At 36.2% G+C, this 17,445-nt stretch overlaps 1 protein-coding gene across 1 annotated transcript in view; it reads right to left on the minus strand.

Moving 5' to 3' along the window:
• The window catches only part of LOC109082074 (contactin-associated protein-like 5), a 41,795-nt gene extending 24,587 nt beyond the window's left edge, over positions 1 to 17,208 (minus strand). The window contains exons 1-9 of the mRNA XM_042731269.1: positions 17,069 to 17,208; positions 12,974 to 13,177; positions 12,566 to 12,750; positions 10,565 to 10,708; positions 8,800 to 9,073; positions 6,104 to 6,247; positions 5,179 to 5,350; positions 1,391 to 1,497; positions 878 to 997 (exon numbers count right to left, since the gene is read on the minus strand). Of these exons, the coding sequence (XP_042587203.1) occupies positions 878 to 997; positions 1,391 to 1,497; positions 5,179 to 5,350; positions 6,104 to 6,247; positions 8,800 to 9,073; positions 10,565 to 10,708; positions 12,566 to 12,750; positions 12,974 to 13,115 (1,288 nt within the window). The 5' untranslated portion in view covers positions 13,116 to 13,177; positions 17,069 to 17,208. The remainder of the gene's footprint in view (positions 1 to 877; positions 998 to 1,390; positions 1,498 to 5,178; positions 5,351 to 6,103; positions 6,248 to 8,799; positions 9,074 to 10,564; positions 10,709 to 12,565; positions 12,751 to 12,973; positions 13,178 to 17,068) is intronic.
• Between the last annotated feature and the right edge of the window lie 237 nt (positions 17,209 to 17,445).

Genomic DNA, 17,445 nt, shown 5'->3' on the forward strand with positions numbered 1-17,445 from the left:
TTTAGATTTAAATATATTAATTATTGAATCTGATTCTGAATCATTAAATGACTTTCAGTCAATCATTCTTTGTAAATAAAATAAAATAAAATAGAAACAAAAACATTTATTGGTGACTTCTCTTATAAAGCCATGTTTGTTGTAATTCCCAACCATAACTCACTCCAAAAATGAATGTTTAATGGCAAACACATTGAAGGTTAGCAGACACACTGTCAGTTCATAATGGGTTACTGAATTCAGCATTCCTCCACTGACACACATTCAGTTCGGACACAGGACAAATCATTCTGTACTTGCGTTCTCAAGTTCAAGTTAGCAGTCAAGAAGTGAATCTAATCACTAGTATACAGGCAAAAAATCACTTCAAAAACGAATAAAGTGGCATCACTGAGTTTGAAAACAAAAATGGAAAGAGAAAAGGTGATCTATATAATATTATATGAAACATACGCTTTATTCAACCCACAATACTGAAAATGAACAATACACAATCTTCCAGCGTAGGGTGAAGTTAGTACCTACAAATATTTGTCCACAATTGTTGTCAAAGTAATTTATTTTAAAACTATGTGAATGGCATGGCAGGATTTTTAACAAGCTCTGGAGTCATACAGTAGTTGCATGCGTACATTCATAGAATACAACGCATTTGTATTTTAAAGACATACCAATTCTCGTCCAGTGTGTGATCCTCTTTACAGTTTGTTTTGTTAATGTTGGAGGCTCATGGTTGGAGGGTATAATCTATAAATCTATAATGCTAATTTCAGACCCTGTAAATAAATGACTTTTAAACTGCGTAAAACACATATGAAAGATCTAACAATTTGATGAAAGCTAACATTTGAGCTGGGGGTGGAATAAAATAACCGACCTGTAATATTACAGTAGACCTGAATAGGATCAAGAGGGCCACTTCCATCAAGATCTATCGAGAAATATCCAGAAGTGCTTCCAGCAAGCCTGTAGTGTTCACATGAAGCTTCATATAGGGCTAAGAATTCAAACAGAGAATACAAAATTTCATCAAAGCACCTGAAACATTTCACAAACAAGATCAAGGACATTGTTTGGATCTTCTGTTTACAGTAACAGTGCTGTCTAGATGTCTGTACTTTTAGCAAAAATTATGTAAAGATGATTCCTGTTAAAAACAGACTTTGAGCAAAAAACACAGATCTGTAAAAAAAAGGATCAAAGCTTCCTAAAAATTTGATTGAGTATTTGATAATGCATGCAATGTATGTCATGTTAGTTTTTGTACTGTGTGCATGTTTTCAAAGCTTTTCAAATTCAAATAACCCTAAGGGAATTTTGACAGTGAACAACACATAATAAATGAACAGTAAGTGTGTTTGAAATGTAGGAATCCATTGTGCAGACCTACAGTTATGGCACGTAGCTCCACTGTATCCTGTACCAGTGCAATCACAGGAGAAAGATGACCACGTCTGGGAACACCGGCTGCCATGCTCACAGAAATTATACAGACACCTGTCATATAAAAAGAGATAGGTAAACATTTAGTTCAAGTATACAGTAAAAAATGAGAACAAACCAAGTGTGACAAAGGATTACAGTGTGCTTTGAAACAGAATATAAGCAGTCAGCATTTATTTTTAACAGGCTCATTTTGAATGAAAACCTCAGACGAAAGAGAACCGACTACATGTCCATCTCAAGTCAAAATCAATTTTCTGAGACTGAATGAGTATGTCAGCATACAATTAAGTTGTCTGTTGCCGGCATTGAAATAGACCTTTATGTGGCCTCACTGATCAGACGGCATCAAACAGTCTGTTAAATCAAGAGAATCGTTGGGCTTTTGACAGAATATTTTATACCAAATGCAGCTGGATCTAATTTAGAAAGGGTAAAATTAATATGTGAATTTGTGTGAGCGGAGTATCAGAGATGGGGTGGATGTGACTGTCGCTTGCCTGCAGAAAATTAATTTCCTTTTCAAGAATTTATTTGCTTTTGTATGAAAAGCACAGAGTCATGATGGTTCATAATCTCTAACAAAGGGAACCTTTTACAAATAAAAGAACAAAAAAGAACAAAATAAACTAAAGCTAAAAGCTTATGCAAAAGAGGCATTCAGTGTAGTCCTGGATATCATGAAATGTCATTTTAACCCTTTATAGAATACATGAATGTACATGAACAAAGTTTAGAATTGAGAACTCGATTCAGCCGATTTCATCCATCTGTTTTCCTCTGTAACAGAGCTAGGTGAGCCTTTGTTTTCTTCAGTGTAGGGAAGTCTTGCCTGTCGATAATACACACACATACAAAAATTGATATGCTTGCTGGAGACGTGTTGATTAATAGCGCATTAATTTGTCTGCTTAACTTTCACAATTACCAGGCTTTTAGGCCTGCATATATTATTTCACAGAGCTCAGTTTGCATGCCTGGTCCCTGAAGAGCCCACTTTATGAGGCCTCCACGTACTGTTACAATAAAGCCATTCAAACAACCATTAACCACTACAGGCAGAGTCAACTGCAGGCTGGATACTGTTTCAGGTGATGATTTCATTACCTCTGTGCTATTTCTAGTCATGCTTGAAAAAAGGTTTTGCTGGACCATAAAATTATGGCAACCAATGTGCAGAACTGCTCTGCAGCAATAAACCGCCTTGTGAAATTTAACTGATAGAGGTTTCTGGTAAGGGGACATTGTCAAAAGTAAAAACCGATGACCTGAAAATTTGTTGTAAGGTTGGTGACGTGGAAAAAACAGGATGCACTGTGTGTGTTTTCAATGAATGATGGACAGCCGATCTCCACTCGTGATTTTAACTGGTCATGTAAGTCCCATTAAATCACATAACAGTCACTTTAATACTTCAGTAACATTAAAAATTTAGAACAGCATTAATATAAAGCCATAACGATAATATAGAGACATAAATCAGAATTTAAGGGAATTATAACATACTTGTGATATGAAAATGAATAACCTTATCATCAAGGAGACACGCAGCGATATTGAGGAAGTTACTTTGGGGTTTTCAAACAGATGCTCGGACATGATGATACCCTTGAATTTTTTTTTTTTTTTTGTCTATTCTTTTAAATTTCTACTCATTAAAGAATCTTTATTTAAATGTCTTTATAAATATATACAACTATACTTGATATTATTAACAACTGAAACAGAATTATAAGTTATAGCATTGATACTTTAGTTAGTAACTAGGGACATTGCAGTTGCACTAGGACAAAGCCAAACTAGTTCTGATAAGCTGATGTAGCTCATTTGCAGATACCTCACTTGAAACTGTTTCCCATGTCACCACCTTCAGACAAAATAAGGACTACATCATTAAAATAAAGAAATAGATTTCTTCCACTGAGTCTTCATTAAGTTTGAAAATGTAAGTGCTAGACAAAAAAACAAATTTGTCTCCATGGAGAAGCTCTCTTTGACAATATCCAAAACCCAAAAGAGGGCAAAGCGTTGCAGGGGTCAGCTATTTTGGCACTTGATTATCAGAGACGCAGTCTGAGGCTGCATACAGAGGGGACAGAGATGGAGGAAAGGTTCAGTCTAGCAGCCGGGAGCATTCACCCTCTGGCAGGCTCACAAAAACTGTCACATAGCTCACAGCGGAGGCCCTCAGACTATGACAGCTGCTCATGAATGATTTAGACTTGCCACTGATGGAGGGGTCTTGTCATGTTCGTACAAGTTCACTATTAATAAAATCCCGCTGTACAGACAAGCCAGTGGGACATGTCCCTGCCGCCAAATAAAAACACATTGACAGACTGAATAGAAGCCAGTACTGTGAACCAGTTAAAGTGGAGCAATTATGGTGCCTCTGAATAATGCAAAAATATACTAAAAGGTGAGAATATTGTTCCCAGGTTAGAACTGAATAATGTCTGAATTAAAGGATAGCTTCAGGCTTGTTTCTGAATTTGACCTGAGGTAGCAAACAGTATGAAGAACTGCAATTTGAATGCAAGGAAGTAGAATTAAAATGAAACTGAAATTCAAAGACATGCATATACTGTATAAAATGAAATATAACCTACAGAAAATTTGTATTTAATTTATATATTTCATCATATTTAATAAATACATTTTTGTGTCCATGGTGGAAGAACTCTTCATTTCCCAGAATGCAATTCAGTTAATTTCTTATCCTTTCAGGCCAATACAAGTTCTGTTGTGTGTTGTGAGCATTTAGATTTTTTAGGTGAACTATTCCTTTCATCAGCAATCTGATTTTAATAATAACTAAAGTTTAAGTTAATAAATAATGTTTTCCGTAGAATCTTTTAGGATAATTCTGTTGAATATTGTAGACAATACTATTTGACACTACAGGTCAGAAGTTTGTGTATACTTTTTTTTTTTTTTAAAGAATTTAATACCTTTATTCAGCAAGGACATAAAATTGATTAAAAAATACAAAAATGTAAATACACACGTAACAAAAGACTTTGAACTTTCTATTCTTTAAAGAATTCCACCAAAAAATAACTGATAATTAACACTGATAATTTATTATAAATATATTTTAAAAATACTGTGTTATAATGGAAATTTATTTTAAAAGTATTTTAAATTGTAAGAATATTTTATAATGTTAATGTTTTTTGATTAAATAAATGCAGACTTGGTGAGCATAAGAGACTTCTTTCAAAAATCCAAATTTTTGAACAATAGCGTACATCCTCTTAGTCTCCAACAGATCTATAACTGAAGATATCATTACCCATTGCTGTTGGCATTTATCTTGTTTACTCAAAAGAAAGTAAATAAGAAGACAAGAGTAGAAATCTCTCTTCCTTAAAGCAGGACCACTGTAGACCTGGGGGACAGCAGGGGTCATGCAGCTCTGGGTCGATGAGGCCTCTGATTCCAGTATACGGTAATGAGGAGAAGTGCAAAACGCAGCACTAAGCTTGTTAGCTGGCAGCAAACCTAAATGAAAGTACAAATGAACTTCCCCCAGTTCTAATTAGTGCTCTGCCGATTGTCCAGCTCAGCCAGCACGACCTGGGCCTTAATGACAACGAACAGCTCTGACATGTTCAAGTTTCCAAGGTATCATGAATAAAATGAAAACCAGTAGATATTTTGTAGTAGACAAATGTAAAACAGCAACAGAAATATTTATCAGGCATATGTTCGACTCAGTGAGGAAAAACGCACCTGTCACGAATGCCACATAAGTCAAACTGTAGCTGATTGTAGCTTCCTAGATGACCTTGCTGGACTGACAGAAGATCAACAGGTTGATTGTTGACAAGGATGAGCCGGACGCAGCCTTGAAAGGCCATTGTGGGATTCAAGCAGCTGGAGTCGTTCTGGGATATAGGACATCCTGAAAGAATTGATGAAAATATACCTGACTGTAGGTATGGATGTTAAAAGCAATAAATCTAAAAAAAAAGAAAAAAAAGTGCTTCAAAAATGAAACTAACACACACACACACACACACACTATGTACCCCTAAAGGGTGCACATTGGATTTATATTTTTCCAATTTTACTTTGAAGGCCTCCACACATCATCATGTTCTATGGCTTGACTGACATTGACCTGTCAGTCAACATCAACAAAATACTTGATTTAAAAAACATTGAAATATTGCTATTATAGATTTGTATATGTTGCATTTAATATTTTATACATAACATAAATTTAATACATAATAACTTAATTGTTATTGTTAACCAAAATGAAAATTATGATCATTTTTGTGCTTTAATTGGCAGAAAGGTGAAATAAAATAAAATTAATAAAATATAAATATCAGAGAATTCAAAATGTTGCCTTGGCAACTAATTGAAATAAAACTAGTTTAAACAAATATATATATTAAAATTAAAACTGAAATAAAATAATAATAATAATTTAATAAAATGAATGTAATAGAAATATAAAAAACTGCCAAAAACTAATATAAGGGACAAAAGCTCATAACAAGATTACTAAAACCTAAAACCAAAACTGAAAGTATAAAAATAAAAGGTAATTCAAAATATGAATTTTGGAATAAGTTTGGATTTTTACCCCAACTGTAACTGTAATTACCTTTTTTGTCCTTTCTGAGAATATTTGTTCACAATTTACCTCCAAAGTAGTGTTTGTCTTTTGGTTCCAGGTAGCTCTTCAGCTGGATGGTGGATGCGGGCTCACTGTCCAGGGTCATGATGATCTGCAGACCTCTAGCGTTGAGACTGACTGAATGCCACAAACCATCATTCACCCTCTGACCTGTCAATCGAAAATGCCATATACTGTTTAATAAACACAGTGACCATATATGAACATTAAACGCATTTTAGTGCAACATGCGGCATTATATGGTCATATATAAACCATATTACAATGTCAAATAAACCACACACATACTGTAAAGTCATCCAAGACAACAATCAATATGTGAAGCATCAACTCTCACACAAAACAAAGCCATGATGAAACAGAAAATTCAATATGATAACACAAAAGTGCCAAAAACAAAAACTGCCCCCCTTCCACCCCTGTCCCCAAAGTGAAAATTCTCTTTGAAGGTGAGGTTTGGCAAACAACACTGCCCCCCTTCCACCCCGCGCTTCACTTCTTCTATTCATTAATCCTGGCCATTACATGTGAAGGGCGCCCAGGCTGTGTGTGGCCACTGTGTGTCTACAGTACAGTCTCCCCTGTGCCAGCCATCTGTTTGTTGTTTGAGCTCAAGCGCTTCACTTCTTCTATTCCGGTAATTACAACACTCTCTATTTCAGCCAACACTTCTATGACATGAGTTAGACCAAAAAAATTGGTTTCAGGTAGGATAAAACAGCCGCTCTAACACAGACTGGCCCTGCACAACAGATGGAGAGTGCCCTCCTCCCCCTACCGCGTGTCGATTGTTGTCAAACATCAGGTTTCCTCACTAGACTGAAACACACAAGTGTCTGTCCCAGACACTAAGCTTGTTTAGACCAGCATGTATGTTTCCTTTCATCTATTGTCCAGGACGCTGAACAAACAATAAAAATGACGTTATTGCCTTTGTGGGTGACGAGATAAGCTGTAAGTAGTGACTTTGTTTTGCTCATGCATCTCATTGGTGAGAAGAGGACCAGAGAAAAAGCATGCAATTCTGTGCTGTGTAAGTAATAGGAAGTCTTTGCATTGCCAGGCTGGCTGAATTGAAAAAGAGAGACATTTATACTCTTGATCGCTATGCGCACGTAATTGCTGAAACTGAGCAGCATTTCCAATTAGACTCCTTCAAAGCAGTAATTTCAGTGGCTAGAGTGTGTCATGCCTGGATAAAAGTGACAGCTCTACCATTTGATCACAGCTGCATTTCTGTGTCACTTGCTGAAGCTTTATACCTTTTACAATTTGCCTGGTGCATGTTAAATTGTTGAGCTAAAGAACACATGTTAAAAAAGACTATGCTATATCAATAACATGATTTAGCAAACAAAAGTGACTGGGTTTGTTGACTACTACTACTACTGGTTTTACTGGTTATGTATATGCTAGCATTTAAATACTAGCATTTTAATACTCTCCTTACTGGAAAAAAAAAGGGTTTTCTGGTCTTACCTAGTTTAAACTGGTCTCCCAACCTGACCAGGCTGTTTTTTTTTTTTGCTTGTTCTGAAGCCAAAACCCCTCTAAAACCAACCAACTGACCAGCCTTCTCTTTGCATAACTACCATAGTAGCAGCGTTGGAGAAATTATACAGTGGTGCCCAAAATTATTAGAACAGTTTCAGTTGTTTTTGTTGAATTTTCCATTACGATACCCATAAAATGAACTATTGCCAGAACTACCTGAGACAGAAGGAATCTGCCAGAACATTGAAAATGATGGACTGGGCCCTCAAAGTCTGGGTCCAACCCCACTGACCAAATCTGGGGCGAGTTGGAAAATAAACTGGACAGATCTATTGTACCTTCAAAGGAAAGCCTTTGGCTTGAGTTGCAGAAGACATGGGATAACATTAGTGTTGAATTTCTCAGGAAATATACTGACATTATGCCAGAGAGACATGCTGCTGTAATTGCTGCAAAATGTGGACATACTGAATATTAAAGTTAAAAGTGGATAAAAACAGTACGACTCACTTCATCTGATATTTGCTGTGCTCAGAGCAACCATCTGCATGTTTCATGAACATAATTAAATGAAATCATGTTTTGGAGGCAAAAAATATCAATATTTTCAAATCTGTCAGGTGTTCTAATAGTTTTGGCCACCACTGTACATGGAATGAATGGAAAAACAAATATAGATATTGCACTGCATGTTAGTTTGCTTAGCTACATCTCTAACCACTGGTAGTGAAATGTAGTTCAACCACACAACTTTGTCGGAACTATGGGAAACACTAAAACATGTGACTGTGATGTGCATCTCATCAGTAAAGCCGGTTCTGTGATTAGTAGTAAATCTCCATCGTGTGTGTTCAGATGGAGTGGCATTTAATACACAGAGCCGTAGTTCGCTGACAAGCTTTGCAATATCACGTCCATTATCGCAGATGAATCACATTCGATTATGAATGCGATACTGCGTAGCTTGTCAGCGAACTACGGCTCTGTGTACTGAAACATTGAACTATGCTGCTTATGAGGGACTTGAGACCATGGCTAACTATGTCTTGGACACTGACTAAGACCAGCAAACTAACTTAAGCTGGTTTAAAATGCCTTTTCAGCAGGGTTAGTCCACCAAGAACCCCCAATGCAACTACTTCAACTGTATATTTGAGAGAAATGGCATTTAAAGTCAAGCTGCAGAAGAGCAGCAAGGGTCTCCTCACCGGCTGACACTTCTGACATCTTCAGCGCTGATGTCTGGTGTGTGAGATGGAGACGCCCACTGCTGATCTGCAAAATCAGGTAACGGGGCTCCTGGCCAGAGATCAGCGGACTGGACAGCAGCAGGCCATCAGGGTTCCAGGTGCGAAACTGCAGGCGCACCGAAAAGCCCTCCAGGATCTGTGCAGGTGCTGGCAGCGACAGAAAGCTGCTGCTGGAACTCTGAAATGTGGCGGCCACCAGCTGTGGTTCTGAGCAGGAAAAGGTCACGTTGCCCTGTGAGAGAAGGGATAGCACCAAAGCATCGGTTTACATGCAAGCAGGGAATGAACAAATGGCAATGCAGCATCGGTACAAAGGATCCAATTGCATATCTACTGTAGCTGATCACACACAAGGTAATCAGTAAATTCATGCCAATGTCAGATGTCATTGCTGAGGCCAAAACCATGGAGTTAAAAGACAGTAAAAGATATATTCACAAGATTTATTCACTGTTCACAATAAAGAAATTGAAATCTCATTTAAAAACCTAGTCTAAAACATATGCTACATTTTTAGAAATTCACTACTTCTAATGAAATTATTCAATTTTTAAGAAAAGTTTAATTTTAATGACCCTAAAACTGTATTTTTGTGTAATTATCAAGTAAAAAGTAATAACATTTTTCTCTTCATCTTGAATACATCTTAGTGTACACACATCTTAATAATTTGCATATTTGCTTTTTTCATGAAATACCGTGAATTATTCATTCATAAATATCACTGTATATCATTATATATATTTCCCTATCTTCTTCTGCTTATTCAACTGCGGTTTTACTATTCATATATTCTATAAGCAGCAAAACAAGTTTTAAATATGCATTTTAAAAACAATTTTAATACAGATATTAGAACATGCTCATTATAGAAAAGGTGCATTTAAGTCATTGTATATATGCAGTTGAAAAACTTACTAAAAATAAGTACCATGTCATTGCTGAAATGTGAAAAATGAGATGCAACTGAGAAAGCTGGTAACACAAGAGATTATGTCAAAGAAAAAAAGAGGAAAAGAGAAAACATGCTGAAGGGTTACAAGAGAATTTGAGAGGCTGAGAGCCAGATAGGCTAAACCCACAAAGGCAGCAGGCGGTCTGGATAAATGTCACCAGCGCAGCTCCATGGAGAGCAACAGAAGCACAGAGAGCACATCCGCAGGACAGAAGCTCACGTAGGCGTGAAAAGGTTACTGCAGTGTGAGGTGAACACCTCATTGATCCCTGTGCCACAGGGCTGTACAGACACCAGACTGCTGAACTGAGGCCTCAGCAGACCTTCTCCAACCTGACAGCCTTAAGCTGTGTAACCTGCACACGTGCTTGTATTTTACAGAGCTAGACGAATACCAGTCAGCTCTCTTCTGAAGTGATGGAGTTGTGGTTGTCTTGTCACTTTGATTTAGGGAAACAGACAGGAATGTGATGTGGTCATTTTTAACAAGCAGCTGTTTAGCGGGAAGAGGGAACTCAAATGTCACAGAAAAAAACATGATTTGTGAAATTGCTGAGAAAAGAAGCTGGAAAAAAGCTAATGTGTGAACTCGGCACAGTTTGTGCACACCTTTAAAGATTCCTGCTGATACTGAAGTGGCAGAAGTAATATGTCTGGACTCTAGACATATTATAATACATACAGCACAACTGAAGCATTACATTTGAGTAAGTGGATCACAACATTACTAGTTTAGAACCCATATCTCATAATAAACCAAATGCTTACCACACTGTATATCTGAGGTTTTCTCCGTTTGGCCAAGTCGATGACGTTCACTCCATTGTAGTAGAGGTTCTCCATGCAACCATGAAAGTTGCGTCGAATGAAGGTTCCTGGTTTACCTGGCAGTGGAATCCCGCCAAAGCTTAGCTATTTTAGAGAATGAATAAAACACATATCTAATTTCAAAACATATATAATCATGAAACATCAAATGTGCTTGCTTTCCATGTCTATTTATATTCTAAACTGAACAGATAGATTTAAGCCATTACATATATTGTATGTATATACAAAATTTGATATATAAAGAGAAATATTATATATTCCTCACAGGCTGCTATAGAATAAACCATTGTCTTGAGACTAGCTTAGCACACTGTTGTGGTAAACAAAATGCATGAAGTCTTTGGTATTTTGGGCTGTCTTACATGATTTGCTTCAGGTCATGCCAAAACATTTCAGTGAGTTTAAGGTCAGGGCCTGACTTGGTTTTTCTAAATATGAAATTTCTTCTAACTCAGACATTTAGTTGTAGATTCTGTGAAGGATCACTGTTATGCTGTTTGAGCCTCTTTCTGTTAAGCGCCATCTCACTTATGGAGAATCTGACATGGTTGTAAAAAATTAATGGATACAGTCCAGAATTAAATTTCCATCAGTTACTCTGCTGTGCTGCTCAGCTGTGGGGCAGTTTCAAACTTTTTTGAATGTTTAAGATGAGGTTTTTCTTGGTTGGAACTGTTTCAATTCTTTCTACAAAGCATATCAGTCCACAATACTCTCTTTAAAAAGACACTGGGAACATTCAGTCCCGTGATGTGCCTTTACAGAAGGCACTAGTAAGTTCCTATTCAAAACCAGTAGGATCATAGGGGCTTACGTTCAAAAATAAATATATAACAGAACAAGACGATCAAGTAATTAGGAAGCATGACAAGGCAACTGCAGTGTCCTTGCTGCTGTGGGAAATAAAGGTCAGTCTGTGGCCAGGCGGTCATCGTCTCTGTGGCAGCCAAGCTATGTCATGCCATTCGCGGATCTGGAGGACACCTTGTACTACTCATACATAGAACAGTGGTGTCTCTCATAGGTGAGGTGAACTGCTGCCTTTATAGTGCTATTAACTTCAGGTGCACCTCATCAGCTGTGCTCCAGTTAGCCTTTGACTTCTATTGTAAGTCTGGCTCTGGGACAGCCACTGGAGAGCTGGAGAATCTGTGATACATGGGGAGGCAGATACTCCATCACAGTGGATTTATGAACTCGCAATGTTCCCCTTGATGATCAATAATGTATTTTCTTGTGGTTTTGAAATCTAGCGCCTCATGGGTATTTAAAAATCCGTTTCCTAGGCCTCCCGAAAACCAAAACTGTGTGATAAAAAGAATACTGTAATACATAAAATCTTTTTTCCTGCGCTAGTTATATTATTACCTCAAACACCTGATTTTTTTTTTTCTGTTGGTTGGAGCATCTTATCTTTTTTGCCCTCTTCAAAAGGCGTAGCCAATTAGTTCAATTACTTATTCAGTTACTTTGTTCAAATAATACATTTTGACTGGACATTGGGAATTAATTTAATTCCATTTCAAATCAGATTAATGTGTTTGATATACAAAAACATTCAAATGTTTGGGGTTAGTAAGATATTTAAAAAATAAATTAATACTTTTATTCAGCAAGGATGTATTGCATTTATCAAAAGTGACAGAATTATTTTGTAACATTATAAATGTCTACTATTTCCAATAATTGCTGTTATTTTAAATGTTTTATTCATCAAAGATTCCTGAAAATAATGAAAATAATAAACAGTGTAACTGTTTTAAATACTGGTAGAAAAAAAATGTATTATGAGGATTAAATCGGCAGAATTTCTGAAGGATCATGTGGCACTATTTTATTTATTTTTTATTATTACAGACTATTTAAAAGCACCAAATTTCATGCATCAAAGGCTTGTCATTCCAAAAAAGAGGAAATTACAGGGTCCCAGAGACCAACCTCATAGTCGACCTCTAGTGAGTCTCCATCACCCTTGGTCCTGAAGTGTTGAGTGTGTCTGTCCAAAGTGAAGTTGACCTGCTTGTTAAAGCGTTCGATCAGAACAGAGTGCCAGTGCAGATCATCCAGGAGACTTCCTAGAGTGACCACCATGCGAGCACTGCTAGATCTCACCCTGTTGTCATCTGCCAATTAGAAAAGGTTTCTCATGAGTCATGTGCCACTAACACTGCATATATTCTTTAGAATATTCATTAACATATTCTTTACTAATGCATTCTTATGAATTCCATCAATAGTCTGTAGTCAGTCAATGGTCTCCACTCCAAAGTAACTATGGTTAAATATTGAATACTTGAATACTTCAACCCTCTGAAGTCGCTAGCTTTGCCCAGTACTGTAACTCACCCAGGTTTAGATGCAAGGCTAGCCTGCCACGATGAAGCTCCAGAGTGATATAATCTCCTCGCTGGCCTTCTCCATGCAGTAAAACACCTTCTGCCTGTCGACTCTTAAATCGCAGCGATATAACATCTTTCACCGTGCTCATAGACTTCTGGTTGAATCGGTAGAGCAAAGAGCTTCTGCCATCAAAATCAGCCACATACGATCCTATTGACACATGAGATTTTGAATAAAACACCCACTGAAAATATTTTGATTTCACTCAAAATTCAAATAACATAACAGTATGCAGAACAATGGATTAATTGGAGAGTCATTTCACATTAAATGTTATTGTAACAAAAATCATGATGAAAATGAGATTGCCTAAACTTCTAAAGCTGTGGTTTGCAGGTTCCTTGAATCTGTTGTTAGGAACATTTTAGGAGACAACACACTGTATTTGCAAACTTACAATCCAAATTCACAATCAATTAAAACGGCAAATTATTTCTGTAACCCAACATTACACAGCTTTTTAAATATGAACAACTTTTAAAACACTAGTTATCGTATATCAGCCAATTTTGAAGTTAAAAAGAAAAACTGGACATCCTACAGTACATAAAATGAATGAGGATCCCACACTATTAGACTTTTACAACAACAAAAATACAATACAACAAACTTGAATACAACAAACTCACGCAGAAACATGCACCTGGTTGCTAGAAGGTGCGTGGCAAATAAGAACAATATGTGTTCTAAAATTGGCTCAAAATATCATACGTTTGATATATACAATAGATAGAATCATAGTCTAAAGCAAAAAATCTGTGCCCATCACACACTTCACAGTTTCCTGTGAAATCTGTCAACTCTGACTTCCCAAAATCTGCAGACTCTCAGCGACTAGTCTCGACTTGTCCAGACTGCAAATTGGTGCAAAAAATCCATATAGATGGTGTGTAGCATATTTCAGCTTTCAACTGGAGTACTAATTGAGCTACTCAGATAATGTGAGGCTATCATAAAACGATGAGCATCTCTGAAGATATTAGTACAGTTCTTACAGGAGAAGCTTTTTCTATTGAGGTTTTAATCGAGCAAGTTAATGGGGCTCAACTGCTCACAGCACAGATGATGAACTCAGTGAATCAAGCGTTTCACTAATGTTTAAATCTAGTGTCTGAATGACATTACACCATGAAATCAGCTGCTGCCCATAACTCAATTCTGTATAAGATACTGGTAAACAGAAGTGTTGGTAATTTTCACATTCACTTATTCAGTGAAATAAAAAAAATAAAGGGTCACATTTTTTTAAGGTCCAATTCTCACTATTAACAAACCTTTAGCTACGACTCCTGCTTCAGTAAACTCCTAATTTGCTGCTTATAATAGTTAGTAGGGTTGTTAAATTTAGGTAATGGGTAGGATTAAGGATGTAGAATATAATCATGCAGAATATGAGCTTTATAAGTACTAATAAACAGCCAATATGTTAATGATAGGCATGCTAATAAGCAACTAGCTAATAGCGAGAATTTTTCCCTATATTAAAGTATTACCATATGAAGTATAAAGATCACCAGCTCTTTTCTGGATGTTCAGCTTCCTAAAGTAAAAGAGAAGAATTCACGTTTCTCCTTATACAAGACTCAGAAAGTTAACGGAATTTGGCATTTGACCTGAAAGAAAGCGTCTACTATATCCCAATTCCCAATTACCCACTTGAGCAATGCAGCCAATGTGAACCAGTGTTCCAAGGCTTAGTTTAATCATTTTTTCTTTGTCCATGAAAAAAGTCTAAATATTCTTAGGATCAAAACACAAAATGTCATGCAGGTGTGCACAGTTGTTTTGCAGAAATCTCTCTATCAGTGTTCCAGTTCATTACTGTAAAATGGCACTCATAATGATGTAAAACCCTACAGCCTACAGAAAAATGAACGAAATAATGAGTTTAAAAAATAGATAGAAAATGAATTCCTCCTTTTTCGGATTAGTGAAGCAAAGCAGAAAAGCCCGCATATACTCCAGCATTGAATATAATGACCTATTTCTGATAATAAAAATAAGCAACTGCTCCATTTGGTCAAATAAGGATACTGTGAGCTATGAGGGACGTGGTCTGGGCATAGCAATCCTGCAGCCGTGATAATGACACTTATCTAGTATTGCACCATTCTCAGGTTCAGCTTGAGTTCACAACTGTCACAGCAGTTGGCTGATTAGCATTAGTATTTTGCCTATTATGTGATATGCAGCTCATGTTAATCTGAGCTGTTAGGTGCAATCACTGCACTACCAGTGAGCACTAGCCGTCAAATCATGTATAATTAAAAGATCATTTATGCTCTTCTTTCAAGGTTATATTCAGCACTCAAGATCTAGTGTGTATTAGTCAGACCAGTGCATATAGATTCATCACATCAGACCTCTATGGTTCAGATTTGTCATGGGATTTGCATGTGAATTCTTTAAGTGTCTGTGGTTGATTAGCACAGACAGCTGAACTGAGACTCTTCATGCAGCATTTATCAGTAAAGCACACATTAATTTGAGTTTAATACATGGATCATGCCACAGAATAATGGAGGCGTTAACTGCGGGACCTTTTTATAAATGCCTGTGTAATTCAACAATTGATCCATTTTAAGGATCTTGGTATCATTAAAGGGACATTTTTTTATTTATCTAGCTAAAACGGGCTGATAAGTGTCTGATATTTGGACGTCTTTGTTCAGTTTTGGAAAAGTATCATAAAGAAAGTGAAATAACGACCTTCATTTAGAGGAAAACAGAATGAAACTGCCGCTGTCATGCAATGAATTATCTGTGTCACCTTAATTCAGCACCTGGAAAAAATATTGTGTGACTAGAAAAGGACAAAGGACAGAGGGCATGTGAAGATCTGCAGCAAGAATTATGGGTAATGTTATCACCTTATAGACTGTGTCACACCTGTTTTATTGTCCCGTTACCAAGACTGTGGAAATGTGCTGTGTGAACTGCTATCGTATCTAGGATGCTTCAGTAATCCTTTTCTTTTCTTTTCTTTTCTTTTCTTTTCTTTTCTTTTCTTTTCTTTTCTTTTCTTTTCTTTTCTTTTCTTTTCTTTTCTCTTTTCTTTTCTTTTCTTTTCTTTTCACAGCTCTCTCATGGAATGATAGAAGATACTGACTGCATAATATGAAAATCTGTAAAAAAATCTGTGGCACTGTAAAAATGAATTTTCAAACTTATAAATAAAACATAGATGTTCAAACTTTATTTTAAGGTCTCACTATTAACTAAATATTAATTTTTCCCTCAATAAACTCCTAGTTACTGCTTATTAACAGTTAGTAAGGTAGTTGTTGAGTTTAGGTATTGGGTAGGTTAAGGTAATATATGGTCATGCAGAATAAGGTATTAATATGTGCTTTATAAGATAATACACAACCAATATGCTAGTAATATGCATGCTAAAAAGCAACTAGTTAATAGTGAGAATTGATCCCTAAACTAAAGTGCTGCCACAAAGATTATTGGAGTATGTTTTACATGAAAATACTAACTCAGCCTGTCTGATATGTTTACATTTATTTACATTTACATTTAATTCAATGCATTACTTGGTGTTTCTTAGCAATTAATTGTGAAATTTAAGGTCACATCTTATTTTAAGGTCCAATTCTCACTATTAACAAACCATTAACTATGACTTTTGCCTCAATAAACTCCTAATTTGCTGATAATTAGTAGTTAGTAAGGTGGTAGTTAAGTTTAGGTGTTGGGTAGGGTTAGGGATGTAGAATATGGTCATGCAGTACACAAAACGTGCTTTATATGTACTAATAAACAGCTAATATGTTAGTAATATGTATGCTAATAAGCAAACAGTTAACAGTGAGAATTGGTCCCTATACTAAAGCGTTACTAAATTTTCTAGCAATTTCTGAGTGAAAATCCACACCCCCTTTTTTGTGTACATCTGAACACCAACTGTAAAGCTAATCACAGAAATACTGCTTATCACTAAAAATAAACAAAACACACAAAACCCTCACAAAAAAAAAAACCCCCTATACACATTTAAAATATTTTTAAAAAACAAAAAATACCACCAACTACAATAAGCACAGCCATACACAGCCACCCTGAGGCCCACCCGACCACTGGGGCTCCACTCCAGAGGAACGAAACGGAGGAACCGGGTTCTGATAGACTGGCTGAGTTTATGGTGGACCACGCTGTCTGGATTCACATTACCCACTATCCTCTGTAAACAGACAAAAGATAAAAAAAAAAAAAAATCTAATTAACATCAAAACAATATACAACATTTTTTTCCCACAATATTTCAGAAGAATCATAAGAAGAAGAAATATGTGTTTTTGTTGTGAGTATTAGATATAGTATATTAGGTAATAGTTCTAATTAGTATAAAAATAATGCTTTTTAAAACTAATTTAATAAAATTATCAGTATTAATTATCAGTCCATTTATT

This window comes from Cyprinus carpio, chromosome B9 (genome assembly GCF_018340385.1).
Source record: "Cyprinus carpio isolate SPL01 chromosome B9, ASM1834038v1, whole genome shotgun sequence".
In the NCBI taxonomy this organism is placed as follows: domain Eukaryota; kingdom Metazoa; phylum Chordata; class Actinopteri; order Cypriniformes; family Cyprinidae; genus Cyprinus; species Cyprinus carpio.